The sequence below is a fragment of the Ambystoma mexicanum genome, chromosome 7p (genome assembly GCF_040938575.1).
Source record: "Ambystoma mexicanum isolate Mex_15411 chromosome 7p, UKY_AmexF1_1, whole genome shotgun sequence".
In the NCBI taxonomy this organism is placed as follows: domain Eukaryota; kingdom Metazoa; phylum Chordata; class Amphibia; order Caudata; family Ambystomatidae; genus Ambystoma; species Ambystoma mexicanum.
In genome coordinates this window covers 802688101-802702762 of record NC_090939.1, presented here as the reverse complement: position 1 = coordinate 802702762, position 14662 = coordinate 802688101, and the positions used below count along the sequence as shown (strand labels likewise).

General features: G+C 44.7%; 1 protein-coding gene across 1 annotated transcript in view; it reads left to right on the top strand.

Annotated features, from left to right (window-relative positions):
* The window catches only part of LOC138526326 (sodium/hydrogen exchanger 2-like), a 680323-nt gene extending 666778 nt beyond the window's left edge, over positions 1–13545 (top strand). The window contains exon 12 of the mRNA XM_069636927.1: positions 12441–13545. Coding sequence (XP_069493028.1) covers positions 12441–12823 — 383 coding nt within the window. The 3' untranslated portion in view covers positions 12824–13545. The remainder of the gene's footprint in view (positions 1–12440) is intronic.
* The last annotated feature ends 1117 nt before the right edge of the window (positions 13546–14662 follow it).

Genomic DNA, 14662 nt, shown 5'->3' with positions numbered 1-14662 from the left:
AGCCCGCCCCAAAGCCGAATCGCTGCAATGCGGTATGCAGCCAGTACCACCGGATCAAATCAAAGGCCTTAATTGCATCCAGCAGGGCCACTGCCAATGATGCATCAGAGGACGTGGTTCTATCAATGGTGTGATACAACCTCTGCAGGCTCCACACTGTGCTCCAACCTTGGACATAACCTGCCTGGTCCGGATGCATCAGAGTGCTGATAACGGTCTTCAGCTGGTTCGCCAGTAGGGTCTTAAGAATGGTACAGTCCTGGTTGATCATCAACAGTGGTCTATAAGAGCTACAGTCCAGCTTGGGTTATTAGGTTTGAGCATGGGCACAATAATAGACTCCCTGAACCTGGGGGAAAGCAGGCCCACCTCAGAGTCTGGGAGTCAATTCCACCGTTTTTGGTGCTCTACAGCCTTGATTGTTCAGACTCAGAGATGGCGTGCATTCATTTTTTTTTTGGACAGCCCCCATTCTCCCTATTGCCACACCCCTGATGACAGTCTTAAAGGCATCACACAGGATGCTGACTCTGTCCACACTACCAACATTTACTTCAAAATAAACCAAAATCATGTCCCCCATGTAATCCCTAAAAGTCTTGTCATGTAGTGATTCAGCTAACAGTCTCCATGTGAGGATCGGAGCCCTGATAGACGTACTTTGGCATGTGACTAGAAGCAGTTCATGGTCAAAAAGGAGCCAGGCCTTATATTGTTTTTATAATTGGTTCTTTATAATGCACTTAATACCCAAAGGTTTCGAAGCACAGACGTGCGGATCAAACATGTGTTGCTCTGCATCGTCTTTCTTCTGAGGCAAACGCGTTACCACTGAGCTATACTCTGCCTCAATAATCTCACACAGGTGCTCACTGCCCATAAACACATAATCAATGCGAGTGTGTACGGAGTGAGGTGCAGAATAGTGTTAATATCTCAGAGTGGCTCCATGCAATGACCTCTAAACAACCAAAGGTCTCTTAACAAAGGTCTCTTATCTTCCCATGCCCGCAATCTCACCCTCCACCTCAACTCCTCTCTCTCCTTCTCCAACCACATCTCTCTAACCTCTCGTGCTTGTCGGTACCACCTCTATAACATCTGCAAGATCTGCACCTCTCTCACATTCCATGCTTCCAAACTCCTAATCTCCTCCCTCATTTTCTCCCGCCTCTTCTACTGCTTCTCTCTCCTCTTTGGACTCCCTGTCTCTTACCTAACTCCCCTAAAATACATCTACCACTCCTCTATCCCTACTCTATGCCTCCTCGGCCCTCGAGACTCTATTTCTTCCTCTCTCTCTCAACTTGGCTAGCTTCCCTTCCTCTCATAACTGAAATTTCAATTCCTCTGTCTTGTCTATAAATCTCTCCATGACCTGGCACCCTCCTACCTTTCCTCCCTCCTCATTTTACTCTCCCTCCCGCTCTCTCCACTCAGCAAACCTCTACCTCCTCACTGTACCCTCAGCCCCATATGCCTCCTCATGCTTCCGCTCCTTCCAACTCTTGGCCCCCCTACACTGGAACTCCCTCCCGCTCTCCATCCTTCCGCCACTCCCTGAAAGCTCATCTTCTACACTCCCCCCCTGACTTCCCTTCCCTACCCCTCCTCTCCTACCCTTGCCCCCTCCTTTCCCCCATCATCTTTCCTTCCCCTCTGACCTTAAATTACTAACAAATACTACTTAAAGGCAATGAGGACACCAGCTCACTCCCCCTTTCCTTCCCTTCCCCTTCTGCCTCCCCCCTACCTCAAATCCTACACCGTAACTTCCTTCAACTACTACGTCCTCTACCCTATCCCCACCCTCCCCCCCTTGTAAATAGTTCTACTTATTGTTCTAATGACCTGTTCATGTTTGTAAATATGCTTTTTTCACTTTGTACCTGTTGTTATATTGTAAAGCGCTTTGGCTTAAAGCGCTATATACATTCAATAAACATAAACATAAAGCATTCAGGGTCCTGGCAGGTGGGGCCTGTCTTCTACACTTGGCGTGTCGGACTGATCTATGGAAGGGCTGAGCGTGCAGTTGAAGTCCCTGTTCCATATCCACAGACAGGCATGTTAGGGAGACACCCTTGGATACAACTAATGGAAAAAGGCAGATGCTTCATGGTTGGGCGCATAGGTGCAAATAAGGCATATTTCCCTGTTTTCTAAGTATCGGTGAACCAGCACCATTCTACGCTCATCTATGCAGAGTAGGTAGAGCCAAAGGACGTCCCCACCCATTTCCTAACCAGCACACTTTGCCGCTCTGAAGTGAGGTGTGGTGCTTGCAACATGGCGACCTCAATTTTATTCCTGTGCAGTTAAACCATCAGTCTACATCTAAGCATTTGCCATGGTGCTGCACCTTAGGTTTAGCAGGGTAAATAAGCATATATTGCAAATTGGCCTTACGTAAGTGCTCCTTGGTGGGATTAAACATAGCTCTTTTCCTTTGGATCTGCAGCGAAAAGTAAGGAAAGATGGAGAGTCTTGAGGAGGCCCTTTCAATGATCCCACCATCCTGGCCAAAAGCAAGTATTCTTTCACTGTCCTTGTAATTCAGGATACGCACTATTAGTGGCCCCGGGGTCAGAAGGATGCCGCTTGGCAAGGGATATGTGCACCCACTCCACTGCAAAGCCCTGCGAGAGTGTGCCAGGGCCTACATCCTGCAACATCTCAACATACCCTTTGGGGTGATCACCTTCCACACCCTCCTGCAGGCCCAGTATTCGGACAGTGTTCTTCGTGACCCTGGCCTACTCATATTCCTCATGATGCTCCAGGGTCCTGACTTTATTCGGCTGCTCACGAACCTCCAACTGCAATTCCATGATGTTTGTGGTTTATTCAAGGACTTGCGTTTCCGCCTTGTTCACTTTGTCTGCCAATGTTCGTACATCCTGCGGGAGCAGGCCTACATCCACTATGACTGCGTCGATCTTGTGCTCGAGCAATGACTGCAGCGCTGCTTTCGCCATCCGGATCCGAGAGTCACCATGCTGATCTCCAGGGGGAGGACACAGTCGCCAGTTGGTCGCCCTGGGAGGTGTCCCACCATCCACGTTCTTGCGTGCATAAGCCTCCATCATGGTCTGCTTGGCATGTCCCTTTTTATGTTTCCCCAGCATGGGTGCAGAGGTAGGATACGGGCACTGATCACAGAGACATGGGGTGCAAGGTACACCCCTAACCAGGCACTATCGGGTCTCTGAAACAGTTTTCCAGGTGTTGCTCCGGGCCTCACACGAGGAGTCTATAGCAGGGCCCATCATCAAAGATAGGACACCACTTGCATCTAAGCTTTGACAGAGCTCCCAGAGACTTCCACCTCCCCACACAGCGATTGTCAACCAAGCCGTGTCCCAGGTCCCCACTGTGGTCACCAGCCCCTGAGGAGGTTGCAATCCTCTATAGATAAACCTTCACCCATTGCACTGAAAGTGACCTACTACTCAGCTATAGCCGGTCCCATGCTCCTGTTCAGCTCCTGCAGGAAGATGCCATATGATGACCCTGCCGGTGCGGAGGCTTCAACAATGTGCTGTGGGGCCTCCCACAGCCATACCCCGCTAGCAGAGCCCGGTTCCCTATTGGGATGTCTCCCGAGCCGTGGGCCACCCAAGTGCCTCTACAGCAACCCACTAGGCTGTAGTGGCCACCGCCCACATGGTCCTCATTGCTAGGGCATCAACAGTGAGTATCTCCGAACACCGCGCAGGCCTAAGACAGCACCCTCCACCTCACGTGCAGCCGGAGCGCCATCTCTGCTGATCCTCCAATGGCTACCCAGCATCATGCTGGGTGCCTCCGAGCCAGTCTCCGTAATGGAGCACCGCACTGAGCCCCTCACCCTGCACCAGCAGGCACAAAGGGCAATGCAGGATCACATCCCCCAATGGAGCAGCGCTCCTGCACCCAGCAACAGAGGACACTAGTTACTGTCCACAGCACCCAGGTGGGACCTATTCAGTGCTCATCTGTGCGACAGGCACTATCTTCCCAGCGAGCTCTGATAAGTTTGGGCGGGCCGTGAATCACTGCACCACACAAAAACACATCAGCAGAATGGCAACAGCAGTCCCAGGGTGTTCTGACACCCAGAACAGGTCAAAGAATCGATATGCCACGATGAAAAGCTGATCGACAGGCGGATCATGCAGGAGCACACACGGGTAGTTTCCTCTCTGCGGGGCCGCTAGCCACGCCCCCTTGAAGGAATCATAATATTATTAAATACCTTAACATTGGCCTTTGAAACATCTTGTGTTGTATCATATTATCTCAATGTTGTTTTTTGCTCTGTGACATTGTCGGACTTGGACCCTCGTACTTCTTGTATTTCTTTTAAGTAACCATGTCAAACCGATCTTTTATCAGGGATCACCATCTCAGCAAATTACAAACACAGACATGATGTCAATTCCTCAACCCTTAAAACATGTTTAATCAGCAAAGCTACTATGTTTTTAACTTCTAATTTGGACGCTTTATTCACATAGACTCCATGTTGTCCCTTGCTATCCGAAAAGAATTTGAAGTTGTTGAAGTTGCCCGACGTATATGACTTATAGGCCTCTATTTGGTTAATCAGTGTTGAATCAGTTAGACATGTTGAGATTTATATTATACACAAATAATGTCAGGACTGCAGCATGAATCATCCAATTCAACCTCCTCGGGTCAAAGATACCAAATAAAAGCTACCAATTACTGCACCATCGTCAGAATAATAAACAGAACGCATACCAAAGTTAAACAAGCAAGCAAGGCAAATCTCAAGATTGCAGTACCATTTTAAGCAATGAAAAGATAAAATATTTAGAAGTGTAAAAGAAAATCACCCTTGACTTAATTGTTAAAAGATCTATTTGCACCAAATATGACCAGGATATTCCATGGCTTTTAGTGGGTCTTGGACATGGCCAAGTGAATTTTAATTTAATAGACAATTTGCAAGGTCAGTCCTTATTAGGATCTCTCAGGACCTTGATTTCACCTTTTAATGTAAGTCCAGTATTATTATAGCCCATCCTGATTTAGTGTCCTCTCTTAGATATTAGAGGAAATCTTCATGGCGTGAAATACATAAACATGTATTACTTTATTATAAAAACATGTGCATCTTAATGAGATGTGCAATTGTGCAAATATGCACTTGCACCATTGTTGATCTCGCTGTGGTGCCGAAATACACAGACAATACTGCAAACAAATACATCTCACATAGGACATTGAAATTATTTGTGAAAACGATGTTGAAATAAATGGCAAATGTGACAGAGGCAAGATCTCATCAACAAAAAAGGGGTGCAATTGTGAGATGTGTGAGAAATGTGCCACACATGAGCAACATATATAGATGGACTTGATGTTCAGAAAAGTGCATCTCAGAGATGTGTTATTGCAAAACAGATAGTAAAAGGAGGGAATACAAGGATCAAAACGAATGGAAAGCAATGAAAGAAGATTAGTTAAGCATCGAAGAGGAGAGTGACCAACAAACGTAGTCAAACATGTTAACAAATTAAATCTACAAGCAAAATATATATTTTTTTAAAAAGCCAGCTCCATTTGCATTTAAAGAATGTTGAGCAAGTGGATCATGAAAGTGTGCAAGTCAAGTGAGAACAAAATCAGTTGACACATCCGACAAAAAACCCCATTCAAACAGTGGAAAGGGCAGCCAGGCATACATATCAGCCATATCCTGGATGAACCAGGGAACACCATGCTGGTGTGTCAGACGGAGGATGCGGAGTACAAGAACATGCAGGAGGAGCCTGACCATCTTTCCACTGGTAGATGAGGCAGGTGAGGATGACCAGCTTAGACACTGAACCAGCACACGTGACAATGGACATCAGAACACAGGGCTCCCCATCACTGGGGGACACCATTTACCACATGTCACTTGCCCACATGAGCCCCTGACCCCTTGGACAGCATGATCTACTGAAATGAGAGGCCACACAACTTGAACAAAGGTAGTTGCATGTTTTATCATCCAAACAGAATATGAAAAAAGGAAAAGCAAAACACTTTAACCCCATGAATACCAAAGTGAAAAACCAATGTTGTCAAACAAATGAAGAATATACAACGATACCGGCAACATGCCTCTTGCTATGGCAAGGAATGTGCCTATTCTCAGGGCCAACTTCTTCACGAACAGATGCCCTTGCATGTGAAATGGCCTTGGTTGGCAGAGTCAGTTTCCTGAGGGAAGTCACGCTTGCCATGGAATTACAGCTACACTGAGACATCATTGCAAATACATTCCCATCTAGAAATTGCTATAGCAATGCAGCCTTGCTGCCAAAATGCTGCAAATAGACAGGCTGATTAGCCTCCCTGCTTTGCACTTTTGGCTAGTATGCAGTTCCCTAAAAGCCCTCCTCACCTAAACAGTGAGACTCACTGAACTCATCGGCCAGTACCTGAAAATAGGAGGAATTATAGCTGAGGTGCAACGCGTTTGTCTTGGTGTTAGGCAGAATTGCATGCAGTAGCCTCTGGGCCCACCACATACAATTAGGACTACAGGTGTAAGCAAAAACCAACCTTTGGTATACGTCTGTACTACACAGTTTGTGGTAGCGAGCTCAGCAGCCAGGCTTATCTCAAGAGTGAATGTGAGCAGTACAAGGATGTTACACAGAGGTCTTACAATCACAGTGGTTCAAGTAGACACTTACACTCAAGATTTCTTGGTAAAACACTTATTAATTTATTACACAATCATTTAGAAAACATTCACTAGAAGGAGGCAACTTAATATTATACTTCAATACCAAACCAATATGTTTCTGAGTAAATTAGGCTGCCCTGAAATAGGAGCAAAATGGCGTTTCAGTTACTTTCAATTGGGGTAAAAAGGCACAAGTTAATAGAATAAATAAAACATACTTTCTTAGGCAGTGCAAATAGTTTTAGGTCACTAGAGGACTTGATTCAGTTCAATAGGCCTAGGCCAAAGTCAATGGACTAGTGTCTTGGATAGGAAAGAGCAGTTCCTGTAGTAAATGGTAAAGTCTTTGCCCATGTTCCCAGAAGTAGTTTGTACGAAAAAGAATCATATGTTGGGTAACAAGCTGATTAGGCCTGCACGTTGGGAAAGTTCCACAAACTTTCACCGCGAGAGAGGCGTTCTCTCAATCGGGTTGGCACAGTACCTTAATATGAAGCAAAAGATGCAGCTGAAGACGTTGGTTCCTGGCAGTTCCTGCACATCTCATTGTTCCTGAGCCTCAGTCGTGGGGACAAGAGGGAGGACGTCGGGGGACTCCTGCACTGCATGGGATTGTCGGAAAATGCTGACAAAATGGAGTTACTTAGTTACTTCGGTTCGAGTAGCTGTCATGAAGCACACACGCTGCTGTCCTTCCCCCTAGTTAATCCTAACTAGCTCCGAGAATGGTATCCAGGTGGTTTATGAGTTGATTGGTCCCACCAACTCAAAAGGAAGAAGTCGTCCTTGAAGGGCCTTCTCTGTCGAGATGAACTTGGCAATGCAGACCTGCAGCAGGGCTTCACCGGGCAAACCAACAGTCCAGGAGTTGCAGCAGCCGTCCTCTTCCAGCTCGTCTTCGGTTCTTTCATTCCAGTGGTCGACTCTGCTTTCCACACCATGAGACTCGCCTTTTAAACAGTGTTCTCCCATTCATTCCAGCCCAGCTGCCACTCACCCAGCATGGTGGCTGTCCTTGACAGACAGTCAGCCAGCCAATCATGCCAGAGTGCATTTGGGTCTCCTAGGAGACGAAGCACAGGGAGTTTCGGGCACCACCCTCACTTCCTGCCCACCACAGACACTCAGGCGCCAGAGGCAGTCTTCAGTCCTGAAGCCCACCAAAGGCATAGAAACAAAGGGACCAAACCCAGTTTGGCACACAGAGACAAACACTAGAAGGACCTTTCCAAAAAGAAATGGTGAAAAAAGAAGAAACGGACCCATTTAAACAAAGGGGCTTAAGTCGCCATCTCGAAAAACATGGCTCTGACGATTTTTAGCTATCGGTGTTCGCGATTGGAAAAAATCATGGTAGTTTGTTGTAAAACCACTGCCACCAGCCATTTCGATAGAAAAGGGTTGCATTTGACTGCTACATGAGTTTTTAGACACAGGGGATACTAGGTAGCCCCTCCAACACCCTATAGGAAGATAGTGTGTGCTCGGTCTAGGAACTTAAAAAGATTAGTAAAGTCAATTTAACCTTACATTCTCTAGGAAACAGTAGTTTATCCCAGAGAAGGTATTCAAACATTTGAGAAGTCCAAAAGGACATCCCTGTGTCACTGTACTGGGGATGCTGTGTAACACACATGAACAGATGCCTATGGAGTTATCTTACAACTCCATAATCAAAGAACACAAAGAACACATCAAAATACATGAAAGAGTGGGAAAAAAGGCTAACACTCTTTCCAGGTAAAAAAATAAAGTTCTCAAAATCCAGCAAAGTTTCTGGGGCTCTGTAAGGTGAAGGAAATTAGCACATTTATGAGAATTCTCCCTAACACTTGGAAGCAAGACATTGAGGCCCAAAACAGGTTTCAATCCTGATCCCGTGGTCAGAAATCACTTGCTGGTATTAAGTGTGTTATTAATGAACAATAAAAATTAAACAAATAAAATAAGAATCTTGGATGTTTTAGCACCCACTTTGGAAACTGCTTGCAGGCCCTTACGGTGAGTTGATCAGAGGGAAGTGAGATCTTCTACTGATTGAGAGCTGGTGATGGCTCATCTCCTCTTTCCAGTCAGACTGTGGGCATCAGTTAGGGTGATTGTTGTGCTCCCGTCTGGGGGCACATCGTGGCAGGTCTGGGTAAGCGGTGAGAGTGTCAATGCAGTTAGGTGGTGGTCACCTGGTCTCATCTTTCTGAACAGGCAATTGTCCTTTCAATGTCCTCAACACTGCCATTCGCAGACCAGATGCCTTAATGCTGTTCTGGTGCTGTTGACATGTTTGCTTGTTAACAGGCTCCTCCATGTGAAATAGAGTGCAGAGTCATTGACATGTATATGTATATCATGATCTGCTCCATTTTACACATTTTCTACACTACTCACTAAACGACCAGCACCCATTTCGCATCAAGGCTCTATGCCCATTGATGCACATTTGCCCTTGGATACATGGACACCCTCAGGGACAAGAACCAAGCGGTGTTGTAACAATAGTTCCTTGTATTTGAAATAGAACATAAAATATGCTATGACCAAAGACATGCATAATAAAGCACAATCCTGAAAGTCTCCTTGGTTATCTCTTTAAACCATTAACAATACAGATCCATTTGCAATGTTTATCCAAAAAAACACATAGGGCCTCATTACAACCCTGGCGTTAAGGGGTTAACAGCGCCGTAAAAGGCTGCGGCGCTGTTAAACCCTTAACGCCAGATTCACACTTTAACGCCTGCTTTTTGGAGGCGTTAAAGTACAACCCGCTAAGGGACCTTGGTGCTAATTACGGCACCGTAATTTACGGTGCCGTAATTAGCGCCTTCCCCATTCCCATTGAGCCCTATGGGCCAAAAATGGGAATGGGGAAGGGGCCATGGTGAATGGGGATTTACCGCCCCGCCAACCTTGGAATGGGGCGGTAAATCCGCCATCCACCATGGCGGAATCCGGCATGGACCATGGTGCTAATAGCACCATGGTCCAACGCCAGGGTTGTAATGAGGCCCATACCTTTCTATCATTAGCTAGTTGTTTATTCTAAATGCACTTGATTACTCTTATGTGAAGAAAAAGATACATGCACAGCGCCATGTTCAAGCAGATTGTATTTAAAAATGTAAATCACAATTAAGCAATGCACAATCACAAGGTTAGGAAATCAAAATAGTAAAATTATTTCTCAATTTCTGGTGTCTAGAAGGAAGACAAATAATACACGTGGGAGCTTGGGCTTGGCGCTCTCCCACTGCCCCAGTGTCCTCTGCACTCCTGTCTGGTTCCTCTCCAGGAAGAGTCACAGCTGGCTGCTCCTGCACCAACTCCCTTTTTTACTCAATCCTACCTGCAGCCTAGGTCTGAAGTCAGGACTAACCTCAAATGAGGTATATATTCACCTCTGGCCTGTCCTCTAGTGGGAGCTGGTGCCAGGGTGCAAGGCATCTTGTCTTGCGACACAGTATCATGTTATTTGGGCTATTTTAGCAACTTTCATGGTTTTTTGGTGGATGGCATGCGGGTAGTGGACTCATTTTACGCCATAACCTGTTCCATTAAAAAACACTAGAATGATCAATATAGGGCATGTAAACTGCCAGTCTTGGTTTAGAAAAGCCATTGACTTAGGCATGTTTACTACAAAGCCCTGTGTAGTTAATAACTTAATTGGAACTGGGAACATACTACTGGTGTAATAGAAATGTCGTATCCAGGGCTGCCTTCAGCCACTCTATTAGCACTATGCATTTCCTTCACTGAAGTCCTGCTAAACACCAGCAATAGCAAGTGTTTGCTTGTGTATACGTATTGCACGTTTGCCTAGCGCTGCTGATATATGTCCAGGTACTTGCACAATTTTGCAGCTGCTACCATCAGTGGGTACCTAATACCACTATGGGGGTGCCTGGCAAGTGCCTTTCGATGCCTACATTAAAGCCCAAACTGTTGGCGTTGCCAATGCTTATTTTAAAATAGGGATGCAATCACATTTTTGGTACCCACCACCAGCTGAATAATGAGTTGTAGACAAGTCTTAATAGAGGCCATCATAAGCCATTTGGGTGACCCAGAAAAAAATAAAGCAGAGCCTCGAGATTCACAACAGCACTTGTTCTGCTATCCATGTAAATCCAGTGAATACCCTGGTGCTGAAGTATGATTGCAGCCCGTACACTGCTGTAAAGTGTTCCATCATTGAGGGTTCAAGTGGAATAGGATAGGATGGGTTGGCTAAACTCCATAAAGCATCTGCGCTTAAAGCGCAGGTGAGAGTATTATAAAAGATCTCTCTAAAGGTCCATCGCTGGGAGACCTGAAGAAACACAAAAAGTGAAACGGATCATCAGACCAACTGAGGTGGAAGAGAAAAACAAGGCCCGTGGGGGGAATATTATTAAGACCCAAGTATTTCCATACATTTGGGTAAGCTCCTGCACAATCTACTGCATATGTCAGTGACGGGGGAAAGATGTAAATGAGTATCTGGAGCAGGCTATTCCTGCCTCTCCCGCCCACTGTTTTTGTTGTATAAGCGTATTTTAAATATCCAATATATATATAAATAAAGGCCCAATACCGTAGACCAGTGTCTAAGCGTGGGACCGGCCAGGATTCAAACCTGTGTTGCTCTGCGTTATCTTGTTTCCAAAACAAATGCGTTGTCCCTTAGCTATCCTCCCAGCCCATATGGCTGCTAATCGCAGTGTCAAGTCCATTTTTACTTGAACTGAGCCTTCTGAAGTGAGGTGCAAAATTGAAGGATTTTATACTCTGAACTGCTTTTCTTTTTCTTTATTTTCTTCTGTTTTCTTCTTTTCTCTTGTTTTATAGTGATGATATATGTAATTTAATATGTACTGCAATTTTAACTTTGTGAAAAGTCGAGTTCTTTGACTGAAATACAATAAATAAATAAAAGCAAAGTCCCCAAGCTGTTCCCAGTCCCCCCTAGATTTTATGGGTCTTTTACGCCCCTGCTCCACGAGGAGCAGATCATTCTGGGAAGTTAAGGCCTTTATTATCAGAAGGCTAGTGACTGTAAAAACAGGTGATTTGTGAAATCCTCCCTGTCTGCTCATACGTCTGTCTGATTTATTGTAGGTGGTGTTCTGAAGGTATAATGCATACTACCGTGAATACAATGCCAAACTCCTCATTTTTACATCCAATTGTTACCACCACCTAATACCGGAAAAATTGTTTTGGTACGGTGCACAGAAAGGGTGTGAACACACGGGCAAAACTGAGTGATGCCAACACACTGTACCCAAGTGTGCTTTCAATAATTCCCGTGTGTGACCCAGTAGGAAACCCCAGGGCACATAACAGCAGAAACTTGAAATGCACAAAAAACTACAGTTAGAATAGTAAGATAAAAACAATATGTAGCGAAGTCTGTGAGCCGCAAGACTGAGCATTTCATTGTGTCTACCGCTTAAAGGGTCGAACCCCCAACCATGCTGTTCCTATTTTCTCAAGATCCTATGGTTTGCACATGCTTATTGAAAATGTGAAAGTTCCCTGAAACTATATTTGTATCACTTCAAATAAAATGTCATTGGTTGCCCCTCACTTAAAGCTATATGCTTACATTACTTGGTTGTAAAGCACATTTTCACTGATTGTTAAGTAAGTGCAGATATGAGGATGTGTTTTAAAGGGTCCTCTTTTTTTGTATGAAGGGGTGTAATTTGGCGATGGGCGCTATGCTGGCTTTGCTCTTATGAAATCGTCCCGTTTGTGTTTTTTTTTTTAGTTGGCGACAGTGACTCTGAGGTGGAATTCCCATCTTCCGCTCTCAGTTTACAACCAAGAGCAGGAGCAATCCTCAGGGAGCAGAGGATGAAGCGACAACCCTTCAACAGCAGCATGGCATGGAAAAATGAAGTTGATGAAGACTTTGGCGACAGGGCCTTTTCAAATCCCAGAAGGGCTATTGACCAAGAGTCAGCAGATGCGGTCACCAGGCAACCGCTGTTTCCTAAGCCAAGGTTTGGAACTGTAAGAGAAGAACACTTGCCCGAAAGCAGCAACACCGAAGGGCCTGTGCCTCCTCCTAGAATCCGAAGAACATCAGACCTTGAGAACCAAAGACACAAACCTGTCGCAGATAAGCCATTTTCAAGGCTGCCAAAGTAGACCTTTGTAGATACAACACTTTCAATGTTCATGGCTCCAACTCGCATGACTACAACATTTCCAGGAATGTGCAATCTTTTGTAGTATTTCAATAATAACAAGTATTTTCCAGGTTTGTAGGCACTGTAAATGCATTGAAAAATCATATGTAAAAGGGAAACCAGAAATAATATATATATAGATAGGCAGTGTATTAATATGTCAAAGACCAGATAGCTATGTTCAATAAGCACCTTTAATGTCCACTCAGCTACTCTCTGGGAGCAGTAGGAGGCCTAGATGTTATTGAAACTGGGTGGATGAATAGAATATCTATTGCTGATTGTTATTCTAAAGTGGAACTCACATGAGCCTATATTTGCCAAAAGAGCAAGATCAAAAGTTGTGTTACTGGAGGTATGAGCTTTTTATATAGAATAATGTCGTGAGGTATTATATGGAATGTGTAAAGTACACCTCTGCCTTTATCATGATTTTGAGCCACTTAGGATAGTCTTGGGTCATTGAAAATGAACTCGACTGCAAGAGGAACTTCATGAACACGTTTGTAGCTCAGTGAGGTGGCCCAACCTGGCAGAGATGTGGGTACACATAGGCCAGCCCCATCTCCAACTTGTCCAGTGTCGTTTGCTGTTGTGATTTACAAGGACCTGTGAGATTCCATGTTGGTACAATGTAACATGACAGGGCAATATTGGTAAAATAAACAAAAGTTCACAGTGCCACAGTGAGTCGAGTCTTTTGGTACGGCAGCACTAAATTGACACACCTACCCTTCTAAACAATATACAGCTGTGCAGAATTAGATCTAAAACTCATCACATGCAATGCAAAAACTACCATGGCTTACCACAATTTCAGGACATTGTGGCCATCAGTATCATAAACATTTCCTTTATCTGAGTACTTGCTTATTCGTATTCCTGCACTTAAAACACATCTTTCTAATGCACAAAAGAACTGTTAATGCAATCTTGGCAAGCTGTGTGCACTCCACATTTTTCATCATCCACAAAAGGAGTGAATTGTGCATGACTCACAATTTTAACAGAAATGCCTCGACAGACAGATGTTTGGCCCTAGACCTTCTCTTCTGCTAACCTGAAAAGCCAAAATGGTTATATAGAGCTGACGTTCCCCCAAGGATATTTGGGTCTGGCACACACCAGCAAAATATGCCCCTGAAACGTCCCTGACCTTAAAGGTACCCTCAAACCGCTGTAAAAATGGATTCAAATTCATCCAAGAAATCCAACAAGTAACATTGGAAGCAAAGTAGCCAGAGGTTAACCGTCAAGACCATGAAGAATACAACTCAGTGGTAGTTAGTTTCTATGAAGCAAGACAAACGCATGTGGTCTGCCCTTCTATTTGTATAATTCTCTCCTGGGCAAGCTAATACACATCAGAATCTGGGCACTGAGTTTGACTCGTTTCTGATTCATTCTGAACATGCTCTGCTCTCACATACGATCCCTTTAATCATGCTCATTCTATGTAAATATTCCAATGTAAATAATCAGTGGACATCTTACAAAAGTGCAACAAAGTCTAACATAACAAACCTCAACAACACAGACTTGATCATGCGTTTGTCGGTATTACCAAAATGATTTACTGTTAATCCATGCAATTTAAATCCAATAATTGAAAGGGTCTGCGTGATTCCAAGTGATGCAGAAGCTTCAGTTATTCCCTGTTTAGGAGTGCTGTAGGACTTCATGAGGATTGGTATTTACTACACGCCAACATTTTTAAATCATAAAGGTTTTGAATGAACTTTCCCACAGATGAGTTAATGCGTGTACTGAAACCTGCACCCTGCTCCTGGTAAACCCG